Source organism: Stegostoma tigrinum, chromosome 17 (genome assembly GCF_030684315.1).
Source record: "Stegostoma tigrinum isolate sSteTig4 chromosome 17, sSteTig4.hap1, whole genome shotgun sequence".
Taxonomy (NCBI): domain Eukaryota; kingdom Metazoa; phylum Chordata; class Chondrichthyes; order Orectolobiformes; family Stegostomatidae; genus Stegostoma; species Stegostoma tigrinum.
Window position 1 is genome coordinate 18,119,998 of NC_081370.1, and position 17,184 is coordinate 18,137,181.

A 17,184-nucleotide genomic window follows, 5' to 3' on the forward strand; every position below is an offset into this window, starting at 1 on the left:
ACAACAGTCAGCTTCTGTTTCTGGATGTCAGAGTTGAATGTATGAGCAACAGGGAGTTCCAAACCTCAGTATACGGGAAGGCCACCCATATTGACCAAATCCTCAACTTCCACAGCAACCACCCCAATGTCCACAAACAAAGCTATATTAAGACACCATTTAAACGTGCCACCATTCACTGCAACACACCAGAACGATGCAGGAAAGAGGAAGAGCACCTATACAAAATCTTCACTATATCCCTGCAAATTCATCTACTGGTGCATACTAAATAGACAAACAACAAGAGGACACAGTATGCCCTGACACACTGGTCACACTGCCCTACATAAAAAACATATCAGAACTGACAACAAGACCCTTATGACCACTAGGAATCATGGTGGCACACAATAACAAACACTCACAAGGATTAAAGACCGCATTCCCACAACATGCAGAACCAAAATAGTTTACAAAATATCATGCAATGACTGCCACAAACATTACATTGGACAGACAAGAAGGAAACTAGCCATCAGAACATCGGCTAGCAGCAAAACAGCATGATGAACTTTCCTTAATATCAGTACGCTTGGACAATGAAAGCCATCAGTTTAACTGAGGCAACGTAACCATAGTAGCCAAACATAGACAGGCTCAGGAATTCCTTGAAGCATGGTACTTGACCAATAATGCAATCAACAAACATATAGAATTGGACCTGATATACAAACCCAGAAATGATACTGCTCACCATAACGGGCTTGTCAGAATAAACTCCAAACAGAGCAGAACAACATTGCTTCATCAGAGGCCTCACTGATGATGTTACCTAGCATCATCATAGAATCCCTACAGTGTGGAAACAGGCCCTTTGGCCCAACAGGTCCACACCGACCCTCAGAGCACCCACCCAAACCCATTCACCTATAACCCACACATCCCTGAACACAACAGGCAATTTAGCATGGCCAATCCACTTAGCCTGCACATCTTTAGACTGTGGGAGGAAACCAGAGCATCTGGAGGAAGCTCACGCAGAGGGGAGAATGTGCAAACACCACACAGAGAGTCGCCCGAGGATGGAATTGAACCTGGGTTCCCGGCGCTGTGAGGCAGTAGTGTTAACCACTGAGCCAATGTGCCACCTCAGCATGATGATGAAATGTCTGAATGAGAACTGGCCAGCTCAGCGAGCAAGACAACAACCTCACCCACAACCTGAGCTACAAATCTTTACAAAAACGTTAAATCTACTTGGACTTCCAGAAGGCCTTTGACAAGATGCTGCACAGGACACTGCTAAGTCAAATAAGGGCCCATGGTGTTAGAAGCAAGGTAGAATTCGGAAATCTGAACTGCATAGGAACTTGGGAGGTCCTTGTCCAGGATCCTCTTAAGGCAAACTTGCAAGTTTAATAGGAAGGCAAAGACAGTGTTGGCATTTATTTCAAGATGACTTAGAAAATAAAAGCAGGGATGTACTTCTGAGGCTTTATAAGGATCTGGTCAGACCACATTTTGAGTGTTGCATGCAGTTTTGGGCCCCATATTTCAGGAAGGATGTACTGACCCTTGAGCGGGTCCAGAGGAAGTTCACGAGAATGATCCCAGGAATGAAAGGCTTAACATATGAAGAATGTTTGAGGACTCTGGGCCTATTCTCGATAGAGCTTAGGAGAATGAGGAAGGACCTAATAGAAACTTACAGAATACTGAATGGCCTGGACAGATGGTTCTATTAGCAGGCGAGGCTAGGACCCAAGGGCACATCCTGAGAGTAAAGGGAAAACCCTTCAGAATGGAGATGAGGGATATCTCTTCAGTCAGAGAGTGGTGAATCTTTGGAATTCAATGCCACAGAAGACTGTGGAGGCCAGGTCATTGAGTATAATTAAGACAGAGATAGATAAGTTCTCGATTATCAAGGGGATCAAGGGTTATGGAGAAAAGCACGAGAATGGGTTTGAGAAATTTATCAGCCATGATTGAATGGCGGAATAGACTCGATGGGTGGAATGGTTTAATTTCTACTCCTATGTTTTATGATCTTACATTTTCTGCCTCTGATTCTAATGCTATTCTGTCTTATCCCCTTCACCAGTCAATGCTGATATGAAATATTCATTATGTATTCTAACCTTGTCTTGTGCTTCTAAGCATGTGACACCATCTTTATCCCAAATAGGCCTAGCCCACCTCTTACTAACTGCTTATTATTATCTGCTAATGGAAAATTTCTGGTGCTGTGGTATAAATGTTGTGGTGCAGCTGATAAAAATGCTGTCATGGTGGGTTAGGTTTCCTTTAGTTGATACATGTCAGCGACATGGTAAAGACCAAATGAAATCTAGCCCCAGAAGGCTTCCGATGTTCTCCTGTAGAACGTAATACACTTAATCAGTCGTGATTTGCATTTATGCATTGGATGAATCTAGATTTCAGCCTGATTGAACAGGCCATCAATTTAATATCAATCATTAACCCCTCCACCTCCACCATCTCCTATAGTTCTTCAGGGATGTTTGTGGCAAAGCTTAAGCTTGCACTTACAACATAGAAACAACTGTGTATGGTGTGCATGTGCACGTGTGTGTGTGTGTGTGTGTGTGTGTGTGTGTGTGTGTGTGTGTGTGTGTGTGTGCGTGTGCGTGTGTGTGTGTGTGTGTCTGTTGCCTTGTCATAGTTACTGTCCTTCATGACAATCAACGGATGTGGCTGTCTACACTCATTAAAGATTCTTTAATGTCATTTCTCGAAGAGCAGAAGGGTGACTTAGACAGTAATCCTCACCAACCAACACCAACATGCTGTTTTGAGGCCTTGTGTCCTAGACAGGTGGTTTGTTAGCTTGTAAGAAGGACAGTAACTGTGCTTCAAAGTAACTAATTACAATGTGAAGTACTGAGACAGGTGGTAAGGTGTCAGATAAATGTTTTGCTGCTGCTGTTTGTATCAGTGATTGAAACAAAAGGGAAGATTAGAAGGAGCAAAGAAGTGGGACAAGTAAACAAAAAAAGAGTGGGCAGAGGAAAATAGTGTAGAAAGATCTACACAAAATGTGGAAAATCACTGGCATGACCTGCTGTCACTGCATCCCACATGCATCAAACCCTGTTCTTCCTCTTTCTGAGAGGCTGTTCTTACCTGTAGATGCAGCTGAGAGTCAGATAAAGCAGCATAAAGATGAGGAACTCCTTGTATAATAGTTTGTATATGCTCCCCTTCCACTGGAGCAGCAACTTGGAAAAGCCACATAGACGAGCATTAGCCACTCGGCTTGTGTAGGTTACAGTCATAGCACAGTCTGGAAGGAGAAACATAACTTCAAATGTTGCAGCACACTTTTAAACATTTTCTTCGCCACCACTTTCTCTCTCCTCTTCATCGATTGTGTCAATGGGTAGATGGAGTTTAATTTGGATAAATGTCAGGTATCGCATTTTGGTAAAACAAACAAGGGCAGGACTTATACAATTAATGAAGTTGGGCAATGAAGTAGAACAAAGAGACTGAGGGGTTCAGGTCTTGATTCTTTGATATTTTTATCATAGATAGACAGGCTGGTTAAGCAAGCATTTGGCACAATTGCTTTGATTGCTCAAGCCTTTAAATATTGCAGTTGGGGTGTCATGTTGAGGATTTATAGGACATTGGTGAGGCCTCTTCTGGAGGACTATGTTCAGTTCTGGTCACCCTGTTATAGGAAGGATATTATTAAGCTGGAGAGGGGTCAGAAAGGATTTACCAGGATGTTGTCAGGAATGGAGCATTTGAGTAATAAGGAGAGGCTAGAATGGATGGGACTCTTTTCACTGGATCTTTGGAGGACCTTTTAGAGGTCTATAAAATCATAAAGGGTATAGATAAGGTGAATGGCAGGTGTTTTTTCCCTGTGGTGGAGGAGTTCAAAACTGGGAGGCATATTTTAAAGTGGGAGGAGAGATTTAAAAGGAGGGGCAACTTGTTTACACAGAGCATGGTTTGTGTGTGGAATGAACTCCCAGAGGAAGTGGTGGATGTGGGTACAGTTACAAAGCTTAAAAAATATTTGGGTAAGTATATGAATGAAAAATGTTTGGATGGATATGGGCCAAGTGCAGGCAGATGGTTTAGTTTGGGGATTATTGTTGGTATGGACTGCTTGGAAGTTGAAGTTTCTGTTTCTGTGCTGTATGACTCTGTGGTCTGAAGTTATTGACTCATTTTGGGATGCATTTGGCCATGATTAAGTATTGACTGCGTCACTTTTTGGAAGTATCATTCAGTCATGAGGGAGGCCTAATTTTGTGCTTGCTTGAAATTCCCACATGTATGCAAGCAGCAGTCAATGAATGCATGAAATTCTGATTGTTTTTTACATAAGCACAAGGTATTGAACAGTGCACTTGTGAGCACCCAATCTGATATCAGCTAACTCTAAACTGACTGAGTATTCAGCTTGGCATGTTTCAAAATTACAACTTTTACCATTCACATCAGTGATGAGCGTGGAAACACAGCTGCTTTGAGAGTTTAAACCAAAGCCCCACCTATCCAGTGGACCATTAAAGCTCCCATTTTCTTGAGGCAGACTGTGAGATCTCAGTGTCACCGGGCATCTCGCATCTTCAAATTGATACTTAAAGTCAACATATTGCTGTTTGTAGGAAATGCTGTGCAGAAGCTGCCTGACAATTTTTCTACATTACGGCAGTGATTATACTTCACACAATGTTTCTTGGGCTATGTCATTCTTTGGGACATCTTGAGTTCATAAAGGCCTGCTATAAATGCAGGTTTTCTGTTCAACATGAATGAAATGTTTCTGTGGATAGATGGATTTAGATTGCAGATGGTGGTGCCCTGGTAGCTTAGTTTGAAAAGTATCATGTATGTGTTTGAATTCTAGGAAAATATTAAATTGTAGTATTGCCTAAGCAATTATAAAATGGTGTTGTGCAGTAAAAATATCAAGTGCAATGTCTGTGACAAATCAGAACATCATACAATAACAGATGGATTGTAAGTAGCATGAGGAATATAAAACCGTAACAGAGCAGAAATGTAACAATATCAGACTAATAGAAGAAGACTATGTCAACAGTGACAGTAAATGAAGTCAGATTGTAACATAGCAAGACTGTCAGAATGTAACACGGTACTAAATGGGTGCATATTTAAACAAGCCTGGAACAGATTCTGATCCACACGATCCTTGAATGTTTCATTTGGTAACATGCTGATGAATTTTTGCCTTTTTGGGATAATTTGCTTCTAGTAAGGCTGTTCTTCTTTCTTCTGGCTTGGATTTCTGAAAGCAGAATTACTACTCCAGCTGACACAAATCACTGACCGTTCAAAATTGAGATAAATCATTGCAATTTTAGGATAAAGCACAGATATAGAATATCTTTCTTCACATATACTGTACTTAGAAGATTCCAAAGTCACTCAGATTTGCTATTTAGACAGACCATGAACGAAGATACTTCTAGTATTGATTAGTTTTAACACAATTAGATATCGCTATACAAAGATACTCACTGTAGGTTAGGGCTGTAGGCTCTCCGTTTTCTTTCTGTTCATGTTCTGACTCTCAGAAGGTTCCAGAAGGCTGTTTTTCTCATGTGCGCATGGTAATATGGCGAAAGAAAAGTGAATGGAATTTGAAAACCCTTTCAAGTAGTGGTGGTCATTTGATCAGCTAATCTGCAGATTTACAGCGTGGCTTTGTTCTTGTGTTAATCTCTTTTTATAACATTCTGTTTGGTTTTTATTGCTATTTCACAACTTTAAGTGGTAAAGCGTGTAAACCGTAAAAGACCAAACTAATATTTCACCATTAAAGTTTAGGACTGTAAAAACATAAATCTTTGCATATTTTGCACACTTAAAATTCCAAATATTTAGCTTTTAGTCCTCTGTTATGACAGTTTTTCTGCCTCTCCACCACCTTTGATGATCCAATTCTAGTTAAAACCATTCATCTCTTGTACCCAGTATGGACATCATTTCCATTCCCTTAAGCCTAAGGGTACAGACTTAATTGGAAGATAATGGCAACCAATGGCTTATCCATTTGCTGCTAGGTCTCACTTCTATTGCTTCCCTCCTATCATGAACCAACTGAGCTAAACTTCTCAGAAAGCACCCCTGTCGTAGCCCCAAACAACACATTGTTCTCTACTTTCTTCTAAATCTGCCCTTGATTTGTCTTGGTGCTCATTTTGGAGTCATAGTTCATTCTGAGAAAGAAGGAGGATTTTGTCTGTTTACTCTCTTTAGAGTAATCCAGGTACTCTCAGTGGGTAAGAAGCCAAATCAGTCCAACAGTTCATTAAAAGGACAAAAACAGAAGTTGCTGGAAAAAACTCATCAGGCCTGGCAGCATTTGTGACGAAAATACCAGAATTAACATTTTGGGTTGAGTGATCTTTCCTCGGAACTCTGGTGGAAGGGTCACTGGTCCTGAAATGTTAACTCTGCCATTTCCTTCACTGATGCTGCCAGATCTGCTGAGCTTTTCCAGCAACTCCTGTTTTTGTTCCTGATTTACAGCATCCACAGTTCTTTCGGTTTTTATTTAGTTCATTCAAAGGCAGGTTCAGTAATCACCACTTGCTCAGATATTTTTCCAAACAAAAACATAACTTTTCTTTTGAACTGTAGTGCTGCATTTCCAGAATGGAGCTGGGTGGATGGAGTAAGGTCTCACACATTAAAGAAACAAACTGCAAACATCAGCTGTTATTGTATCCATGGAGATTGTAGGCCTTAACTTGGATTATTTCTTTAAGCAGGCCTTAATTTGGCAGCTCAAAAATTTCTAATAACTTATTTTGTTATTACTCAGAGAGCAAAGGAAGATATTGGACTTACACAGCAGGCTGCTCAGCCTGTAAAAGAGAAAACAAAATGTGTTAGCAGTTTGGGCTTTGCCTTTGACAGAACTGTTGTTCAGTATTGTTAATCCAACCTTTTAAATGTTGATGAAAAGCATTGTAAATGTAGCATTTTCTCTATTACAGCATCATCCCTTGCACTAAAATGTTGGTCACCCAAGTTACCCTTCTAACTTCCATGTTTTTTTCCTTTCAGGTTTAGTCCTTCTCACCTTTAAATCTACCACCATCACCACTCTCATTGAGAGGATTCACTTCTTACTTCTAATCTGCATATAGGTGTGCTGAATTATTATTTCTTCTTGTGCTTTGTAAATAATAAATTCACTCTTTTGTTAATTCAAGAAAGCCCGGTTAAATTAGCACCTTTTAAAACAAGTTCATTTGGTCAGAGTGGAATGTATCCATGATCAAGAGGATCCTTTGTAGTTTAACTTTTGGCGAGTAGTAGAGAGAATAAAGAATGGGAGCTTGACAATTTGTGTACCCTGTCTGGAACTTGGAGAATCTTATCTGAGGCCTTGTCGTAACAGGACTGGATGAGCAGAAATTGACTCCATTCTAATATTGGGAGGACTGAAGCCATTGGGCACAATCTTGTAGAAGTCTAAATGTTGTGGGCTATAACAAGAAATCGGGAAGAATTGCATGAAATATCCAGTGATGAGATATTTGTATCGTTGATGGCCACAGGTAAGGTGTCGGAAGACTGGAGGTTGGCTAACATGTTGCCACTATTTATGAAAGGGAGTAAGGAAAAGCCAGGGAACTGTAGACCAGTGAGCCTGACATCAGTAGTGGGCCAGCTGTTGGAGAGAATCCTGACAGACAGGATTTACATCTATTTGGAAAGACAAGGACTGATTAGGGATAGTCAACATGGTTTTGTGTGTCAGAAATTGTGTCTCTCTAACTTGATTGAGTTTTTTGAAGAAGTGACAAAGAGGATTGATGAGGGCAAAGCAGTGGACATGATCTTTATGGACTTCAGTAAGGTTTTCACCAAGGTTCCTCATGGTTGACTGGTTAGTGAGGTTAGATCACATGGAAAACAGGGAGAACTAGCCATTTGGATATAGAACTGGCTCAAAGGAAGAAGACAGAGGGTGTTAGTGGAGGGTTGCTTTTCAGACTGGAGGCCTGTGACCGCCGGTGTGCCAAAAGGATCGGTGCTGGGTCCATCACTTTTTATCTTTTACATAAATGATTTTGACGTGAACACAGAAGGTATGGTTAGTAAGTTTGCGAATGACATCAAAATTGGAGGTGTAGAGGACAGCAAAGAATGTTACCTCAGAGTACAATGGGATCTTGATTGGTTGGGTAAATGGACTGAGGAATTGCAGATTGTGTTTAATTTAGACAAACGAGAGGTGCTGCGTTTTGGAAAGGCAAGTCAGGGCAGGACTTCTACACTTAATGTCCTTGGGAGCCTTGTTGAACAAAGAGATCTTGGAGTGTAGGTTCATTTTATCTGTGGAAGTAGAGTCCCAAGTAAACAGGATAATGGAAAAGGCATTTGATGTGCTTGCCTTTATTGGTCAGTGCACTGCATATAGGAATTGGGATGTCATGTTGCAGCTATACAGGACATTGGTTGAGCCACTTTTGGAATACTGCGCTCAATTCTGGTCTCCCAGCCATAGGAAGGATGTTATGAAACTTAAAAAGGTTCAGAAAAGATATACAAGGATATTGTCAGGGTTAGAGGCTGAATAGGCTGGGGCTATCTCCCCTCAAGCATCGGAGGCTGAGAGGTGAGGTAGAGGTTTATAAAATCATGAGGGGTATGGAAAAGGTAAAGAAGCAAGGTCTTTTTCTTTAGGATGGGGTACTCCAAAACTAAAGGCCATAGGTTTTGGGTGAGTGGGAAAAGATTTGAAAAGGACCTAAGGGGAAACTTTTTCATGTAGAGGGTGGTGTGTATATGGAATGAACTGCCAGAGGAATTGGTGGAGGCTGGTACAATTACATCATTTACATGGCATCTGGATGGGTATATGAATAGGAAGGGTTTAGAGGGATATGGGCCAAATGCTGGCAATGGGTCTGGATTTATTTAGGATATCTGGTTGGCATGGATGAATTGGGCTGAAGGGTCTGTTTTTGTGCAGTACATCTCTTTGACTCTAATTGTGAGTTGCCTATTAACAGGGATTAATGCTTGTAGTCAGCTTCATTAACAACGTATCTCGCTTCATTAACATGCAGCTTCCTGTCCTCCCATCTGCCTCGAGAAAACTGGCTGCTGTAAATTGCCGACATCTAAGTGGGGGCCTGGTGACTTTAGCTCCACCTCTGGACTTCCATCTTGGATACACAGCACTGGCATCTGCATGTACCATCTCATATGCTCCGTGGCAGTGACCAGGTACACTGCTTGTCCATAATCATTGGCCTCAGACACTTGACAATCTGCTCACATCATTGTGGCATATTTCCAATCCACTTGAACCACGCTGTTTTACTGGGAGTTATCACTGCAATACTGCTGCAAAGGGCAATGTGTGTAGGGACAGGCACCCAGCTTATGGGTTGGACCTGGCTGCTCATTTGCTTTGTTCCTGCTTGCTCTCTCAATCACTCACTCACGCACCGTCAGCCATCCCTGCCTTACCTTGCTTTGCTATTTAGTGTTTTGCTGCATTTGCCAGAGATAGCAGACTCAAGGTACTTCTGTCTTGCCTTGCAATTTGCTGTGCTACTCAGCGCAGTCACAAAGCCAGGAAGCTTGTCGTGGCTGTCAGCTGCCCTCAGTCAGGTCCAAGGAAGAAACCTTTCAGTCCGGGATGCTTGGCGCAGCAATTCAAGGGCAGCTTCCAATACCAATCAAAAGGCTTGGGCCTGGTCAGTCAGCAGCTTGGGGCAGTCAGGCTCAGGATCCTCTTGATAGCTGGTGAGGACCAGGATAGCAGGCACCCCACCCCCTGCCTTATCTCTTCCTACTCTATTGTGGGTTATTTCATTCCTCAAACAAGAGAAAGCATTATATTAAGAGAGATTAAGATGGATTTTACAAATGTTAGTGCTGCAGCAGATGAGAGAAATGTGATGAGGTGTCCTGTGTGAGTAGGCAGTGCAGGGTTAGCAGTGTCGAGATTGTGTGGGTGAGAGCAAATGAGAGAAGATGTTACATGTAATGGCGAGAGGGGTAGAGCATGAGACTTGGCAGTAGGTGTGTTCAGAAGCACAGATAGAGTGAGCGCGGGATGGCCGAAACATGAGTGTGGCACTCACCCTGATGGGAAGGAAAACATCATTAACCTTCTTCCTACTCTGTTGTGTGTTCCACCACATGGAACACACTGCACTGACCAGGCTGGCAGGGTCTGGTGTTGTGGCCTCATTTGCCTGGGGGATTACCTTTCTCAGCACCACCTCATCCAGCAGGACCTCCAGGTGTCAGCCCACAAAGCAAGGTACCAAATCCCACTTCTCTCTGATTTCAGAGGCAAATGTCATGTACCATGCAGGGCAGTTCCACACTGACAATACTTGTTTGGGTCTACAACAGCCTTTTAAAGATGGCACTGGACCAGGTATTTTGGGCCAATCTCTAAATTCCAGGCAATGCCTATAGCCAGTGGGAGAATCAGGCTAGTGTTGGATGAAAGAGGCAGGATGGGTAGTTTATGAGGTGAGTTTGGAAAACTCAAGAGGCTCTGTGTAGAGAAAATCTCCATGAAACCTGATGAAATTGAGACTTACTCAAAAAAAATTGTGAGATTCTATCCAATGTTTTTGGACCCCGCCCCAAATTCCATTCTCTAGTGTTAAGACTTGCTGGAGTAGCATGCCAGATATTGAACCCTGCTGTTCCCAAAGTGTTACCAAATGTTAGTTTTTTTGTAAAGGTATATACAGCACCCCAATTTACCTACCTTGAAGACTAATGTTGATAGAAAGCGTCAACCAAGTTTCTGTACCAAACAAGAATTATTGTTTATTTTAAGTAATTGGGCTATAGTTACAAATAAACAAATTTAAATCATTGGCATAAAACATGACCAGCTAAAATTCTAACCCCCTTATAAACTCTCCATTTCTCACTCTCACACACACACATGAAAAACAAACAAAAATATATAGACGCACAAACAAACAGGGAAAATAGATTATTGGTAGAGGTAGAGAAGAACTTGAAAGTCACTTCAGTTGTCTTTGCTTCTTGATTTTAATATTGAAATAATCCTCCCTCAACGAGCCAAGTCCATTGCTGTTCAGATGTCTTTCTCTGAAAGTTTCATAATAAATGCAAACTGTCTGAATCATTTGGAAAATGTCTCTGATTTATCAATTTAAAAGTCACAGCTCAAGCAACTGCTGCAGGAAAAGTAATTGGTTTTCTTCAAGTTTAAACTAAGTTTTTAACTGCAGAGAACAGGCAGCTTCTTCTGGGAAGAAAAATAACAATTCTTTGCATTTCTCTTTCAGTCCATTTCTGCATCTCAGTTCCAACCTGCTCAGTTAGCTGAGAACTAATTAGCTTCACTTGCAAACAACCCCTTGGTTCCTGATCATCTGCATATTGCTGGAACCGACAGCCACACAAAAAAGAGTTCCTTGCTGTGAAATTATGTAGCCATTTTGATCAATTCCTGTTTTGAAAAACAGTTCTTTATTCTTGCAGTGCACAGTTTCTGCAGACATAAAAATGAAAAAAAAGTCAGGGTTCTTATGCTAACTCTTGACTCTATCCCTCTCCCTGGCAACAGTCTCAGAATAAACTAGTCTGTTCACAACCTTGCTTTCATATTTAACCCTGAGCTGAGTTTCTGACTACATGTCTATGCCAACACTAAGACTGCTTATCTCCATCTTCCTAACCTCACCAAATGTTGTTCTTTTCTCAGATTATCTCCTGCTGGGACTCTCATTCATGTGTATTCCATGACCTCCCACATTGTACATAGCTTAATTTTGAGATTATCAAAACTCTAAAACATAATGCATTTGACTATCACCTCTGTGCTCGCTGATATATGCTGCCTCATAGCCAGGCAATTGATTTTAAGATGTTTTCAAAGCTGTGGCATCCCCTTTCACTTTCTTCGGAATCTTCTTTAACACTGCAACTCTCACTGCAACAATATATTTGCACTCATTCAATTCTGATCGCTGGAGCATCAATTCTTTTTAAACAGGTCTGAAGGTCATTTGGGCAGTGACCTCAATTGTTTACAAGAAAGAATGTAATTTTAGTCAAATGACTGGGAGAACCATTGTAGTACTGTTGGGTAAAATATTTATACTGTTGGTTTTATGAAAGGCGGAGGAAACACATTCAGAAAATTAGTTTTGTTTTGACTTAAGAGCAGATAGTTCAGAGTTTTAGTTCAGAAGAACCCGGAGTTCACTTTCGAAGGTAGAACAGGAGAATTGAGATAATGGCTTGGCGGTATTATCATATGACTGCTAATCCAGAGACCCAATTAAATGTTCTGGGGACCCTTGAATCCCACCATGGCAGATGGTGGATTGTGAATTCAATAAAAATTTGGAATTAGGAGTCTGCAGATGACCATGAATCCACAGTTGATTGTTGGGAAAACCCATCTGGTTCCCTTTAATGTCCTTTAGGGAAGGCAACTATCATTCTGACCTGGCCTGGGCCACATGTGACTCCCCAGACACACAGCAATGTGGGTTGACGTTTCATTGCCCTCTGGGCAGACAGGGATGGGCAGTAAGCGCTGGCCTCATACCATGACGTATAAAACAAATCAAGTCAGTGCAGGGGAACTATCATCAGCAGAGGCAGTCTCGAGTTTGTGGGGCTTCCAAGCAAGGAGAGTTTGGATAGAAATCTTCAAATTGTTAGAACTGAGAAAATTTAAGGCCATAAGAATTGTGAAATGTACAGATTGGCAAAAAGATTGTAAGATTGCCACTATAGATTAAGCAAAAGACATGGGGGAAAGCCAGCTAAGTAAAGATTTCAGAAAGCTGGATTCCAAAGAAGAGTCAGATTGCACTCAAAATGTTAACTTTATTTCTCTTTCCATGGATGCTGCCAAACCTGCTGAGTTTATCCAGTACTTTCTGTTTTTATATTTAAAATAGCTGAAATTGAAGTGATGTTTCTCTGGGATTGAGTCTCTGAAGTAGATAATGATGGCAAATAGGTTGAAAATTTGTTTTATTAAGATTTTTCTAACTTTGTACATACACATTGTTATTTTGTGTGATAAACTTTTATTTTCTTATCAGAGAAAATCTACAGCCTCTTGTGAATATGTTTCAGCAACTAACCACAATAACCAACTTCAAAATTAACCACATGATCCCTCCACCTCCTCCAGAACTTTCGATTCTCTGGTCCCCAACACCTCATCATTACATGGACGTCCAGTCCCTAAACACCTGCATTCCCCATACAGATGGTCTAACGGCTGTCCACTTCTTCCTGTCCTGCAGGCCGACCAGTCCCCGCCCACTGACACCCTCATCCACTTGGCCGAGCTCATCCTCACCCTCAACAACTTCTCTTTTAATTCCTCCCATTTCCTATAGACAAAGGGGGTGGCCATGGTTACCCGCATGGGCCCAAACTATGCCTGCCTCTTTGTAGGTTACATGAAACAATCCCTCTTTCGCACCTATACTGGCCCTAAAGTCCACCTCTTCCTCTGTGGCATCGATGACTGTATCGGCGCTGCCTTGTGCTCCCACGAGGAGCTCGAACAGTTCATCCACTTCACCAACACCTTCCACCTCAACCTTAAGTTCACGTGGACCATCTCTGGTACCTCTCTCTCCTTCCTGGACCTCTTTGTCTCCATCTCTGGTAACCACCTGGAAACTGATAACCATTTCAAGCCCACCGACTCCCACAGCACCTAGAATACATCTCCTCCCACTCACCTTCCTGCAAAAATGCTATCCCCTATTCCCAATTCCTTCAGCTCCGCTGCCTCTGCTCCCAGGATGAGGCATTCCACTCCCATACATCTCAGATGTCCTCATTTTTCAAGGACCACAACTTCCCCTCCACGGTGGTCCAGAACGCCCTCAACCTTGTCTCCGGCATTTTCCGCAACTCATCCTTCACACCTCCTCCCCTCAATAACAACCAAAACAGAAACCCCCTCATCCTCATTTACCACCCCACTAACCTCCAGATCCAAAGCATCATCCTCCGACACTTTCGCCATCTGCAATCCGACCCCACCACTAAAGACATTTGTCCCTCCCCACCCTTATGTGCTTTCCGGAGGGACCACTCTCTCCTGGACTCCCTTGTCCGCTCCACACTCCCCTCCAGCCCTACCACACTCGGCACATTTCCCCGCAACCACAGGAAGTGCTACACCTGCCCCCCACACCTCCCCCCTCACCCCCATCCCAGGCCCCATGAAGACTTTCCACATCCACCAGATGTTCACCTGCACATCTGCTAACGTGGTATACTGCATCCGCTGTTCCCGTTGTGGCCTTCTCTACACCGGGGAAACCAAGCTGAGGCTTTGGGACTGCTTTGCAGAACACCTACGTTCATTTCGCACGAAGCAACTGCACCTCCCAGTCGTGAACCATTTCAACTTGCCCTCCGATTCCTTAGACGACATGTCCATCCTGGGCCTCCTGCACTGCCACAACGATGCTACCTGAAGGGTGCAGGAACAGCAACTCAAATTCTGCTTGGGAGCCCTGCAGCCCAATGGTATCAATGTGGACTTCACAAGCTTCAAAATCTCCTCTCCCCCTACCACATCCCAAAACCAGCCCAGCCCGTCCCTACCTCCTTAACCTGTCCTTCCTCCCACCTATCCCGTCCTCCCACCCCAAGCCCCAACCCCATCTCTACCAACTAACCTCATTCTGCCCCCTTGACTTGTCCACCCTCCCTGGGCTGACCTATCTCCTCTTTACATCCCCATCTACACTCACCTCTACTGGCTCCATCCCCGCCTCTTTGACCTGTCTGTCTCCTCTCCACCTGTCTTCTCCTCTATCCATCTTCTATCCGCCTCCTCCTGTCTCCCCATTTATTTCAGAACTCTCTCCCCCTCCCACATTTCTGAAGGGTCTAGGCCCGAAAAATCAGCCTTCTTGCTCCTCTGATGCTGCTTGGCCCGCTGTATTCAACCAGGTCTGCACCTTGTGATCTCATATATGATCCATCAAACCAGGCTTCATTTCAGGATCTGACTTGTCCAGTATTTTTATCAGTTGGAATTATAATACATTTAAAAATCTCCTTGAAAATGACATACTTTTGTGATCATACCAATATCTCCTTGTGTAGCTTGATATCATATTTGTTTAATTATGTTCTGATAAGCATCCTAGGATGGTTGATAGTGTTAAAGGTACTCTACGAATATGTGTTTTTTGTTGCTAGTCTCATCAAACCAACTAAATCATCCTAGCAAACAAAACCAGATATGCTGTTTTACTCTGCTTTTTTTCCAAAGCTGCTCAGTTTAGCCCTTAGTTATGGTGTGATGAACCATGAACATCATCATTGTCAAACGATGTTTTGATATTTGAGACAGAGATTCAGTGAGGTGGCAATGTTCTTGCAATCCTGTTCTGTGAGTTTAGCAGTTCGAACAAAGATCAATTAACTCATCATAAACTTTGTCTGGCCCGGCGAAAATTTTAACTCATTGAGGAATGGATCAACTTCTGGGGGAGAAGTTTAAATTATGGTCTTATGCACTGAAATCCCTCAGCATTTTCACTCCTCGGCTTTTGAGAGCATTGAGATCATCTTCTTAAGGTAGCTAGGGATCTTAATTATCAAAAGTTTAAATTCCAGTGATGTAATTCAGTCTCTGATACTGCATTAACAGTGACTTGCATGAACCTGCAGACCACCAGGGGCTTACAATTCTGGGAGCTGGGACCAGGAGTGGAAACACTTTCTGCTTTTCTGTCTTCATCTCTCCCTCCTCAACTATAACTGACTTACTTATTCAGCTTGCTAGAACTAGTCTCTCAAACTTTGTGATTGCCGATATTTTGCTGGGGTAAAAGGGCAACATTGCCCATCCCTAAATGCCCACAAGGCAGTTGAGAGTTAACCGCTTTGTTATGGATCTGGAGTTACATGTAGGCCTGGCTGGGTGAGGATGGCGGTTTCCTTCCCTGAAGGACTTTGTGAGCCAGATGGATTTTCCCACCAATCAACAATCATCTAATGGCCATCTGTAGATTCTTAATTTCTGATATTTTTATTGAATTTAAACTCCACCATCTGCCATGACGGGATTCAAATATTAGCTGAGTTTTTGGATTAATAGTCTAATGGTAATACTACTAGGCCATGGCATCCCTGCATTAATAAATCTCTGGATTTAAGATTGGCTGTAGACTTGAAGCTTATTTATCTCTTTTCTTTCAGTCTTTCCTGAGAGTATTTCATTGCTTAGCTTTTGTCGCCTGGAGTTAATTATTACGGGGCAATAACAAATGAAGCTGGTTCTTATTACAGCCTGTGTCTGACTGGCCAAGGGTCAAAGCGTCTCTCGGTGTGTCCTTACGTCAGTAAAAAGCTGCAGCTGAGGACTGAGAGTATGAGGTGCTTGTGTCTGTTATTAGTTACGACCAACCAACTCACTTCCAAAAACGTTTCCAAGTTTGTTTTTGCTGTGCAAATTTTCCATTGCCTTATTATGCGGGAAGCCAAAACAAGGAAACAGAGTTAGGGACTGCAAGATGGAGCCGGGATCAAGAGGAGTTCACACTCTGGGAGGTCTCATAAACAGGGTTATGAGGTAAATGCAGCTGATTTCAATTTCCAGAGAATGAATCTGGACTTGGCGATGACAGGAGAAACAGTTCAAGGGGATTGCACCACCTCTGCCCCTCACATTCCTGCAGGACCTCTCAGCAGGTGTACACAGCCCTGTCCGGATGGTACAAAGTTTCTGGAATCTTGCACAATGCTAAACAGTGAAGAGCAGTCAACCATTGACAGGTAGGAAATATTGTGAAATAAACACAGAGCGGGGAGATTTGGGGAGGGGGTATAAAGTATAATTGCTTCTTATGCACTGTCGTGTTTTCAGACCAGAGTCTGATCAATACTGTCAGTCAAAGTAATGCGGGGACATTCCACAGTCCTAAGTCACCAAACTGTGTGGCAACAAAATTACACAGAGTGGCTTCTGAAATACAAATGGAACAATAATCAGTTCAAAGCCCACTTTTAATCTGGCCACGACGTCTCTGTTGAGAAGATTGAGATAATGTTGAAGGAAGCCTGAGCACTGCAGGAAGATTTTTTAATCAATTAGAGATGTGGAGAAGTTTGTTTTTCAAATGCTTGAGGAAGAGGAATACATAAATAAATAAAACACCTGAGCCACAC

The 17,184-nt window shown here is 42.5% G+C and overlaps 2 protein-coding genes across 8 annotated transcripts in view; one reads left to right on the forward strand and one right to left on the reverse strand.

Moving 5' to 3' along the window:
- The window catches only part of LOC125459241 (bestrophin-2-like), a 70,159-nt gene extending 64,553 nt beyond the window's left edge, over positions 1-5,606 (reverse strand). For both annotated transcript variants that reach the window (XM_048545420.2, XM_048545421.2), the window contains exons 1-2: positions 5,509-5,606; positions 3,130-3,289 (exon numbers count right to left, since the gene is read on the reverse strand). In XM_048545420.2, coding sequence (XP_048401377.1) covers positions 3,130-3,281 — 152 coding nt within the window. In that variant the 5' untranslated portion in view covers positions 3,282-3,289; positions 5,509-5,606. The remainder of the gene's footprint in view (positions 1-3,129; positions 3,290-5,508) is intronic.
- A 10,738-nt stretch (positions 5,607-16,344) lies between these two features.
- LOC125459289 (guanine nucleotide exchange factor for Rab-3A-like) overlaps positions 16,345-17,184 on the forward strand; it is a 61,077-nt gene continuing 60,237 nt past the window's right edge. For all 6 annotated transcript variants that reach the window (XM_048545561.2, XM_048545564.2, XM_048545562.2 and 3 more), the window contains exon 1: positions 16,345-16,791. In XM_048545561.2, the coding sequence (XP_048401518.1) occupies positions 16,619-16,791 (173 nt within the window). In that variant the 5' untranslated portion in view covers positions 16,345-16,618. The remainder of the gene's footprint in view (positions 16,792-17,184) is intronic.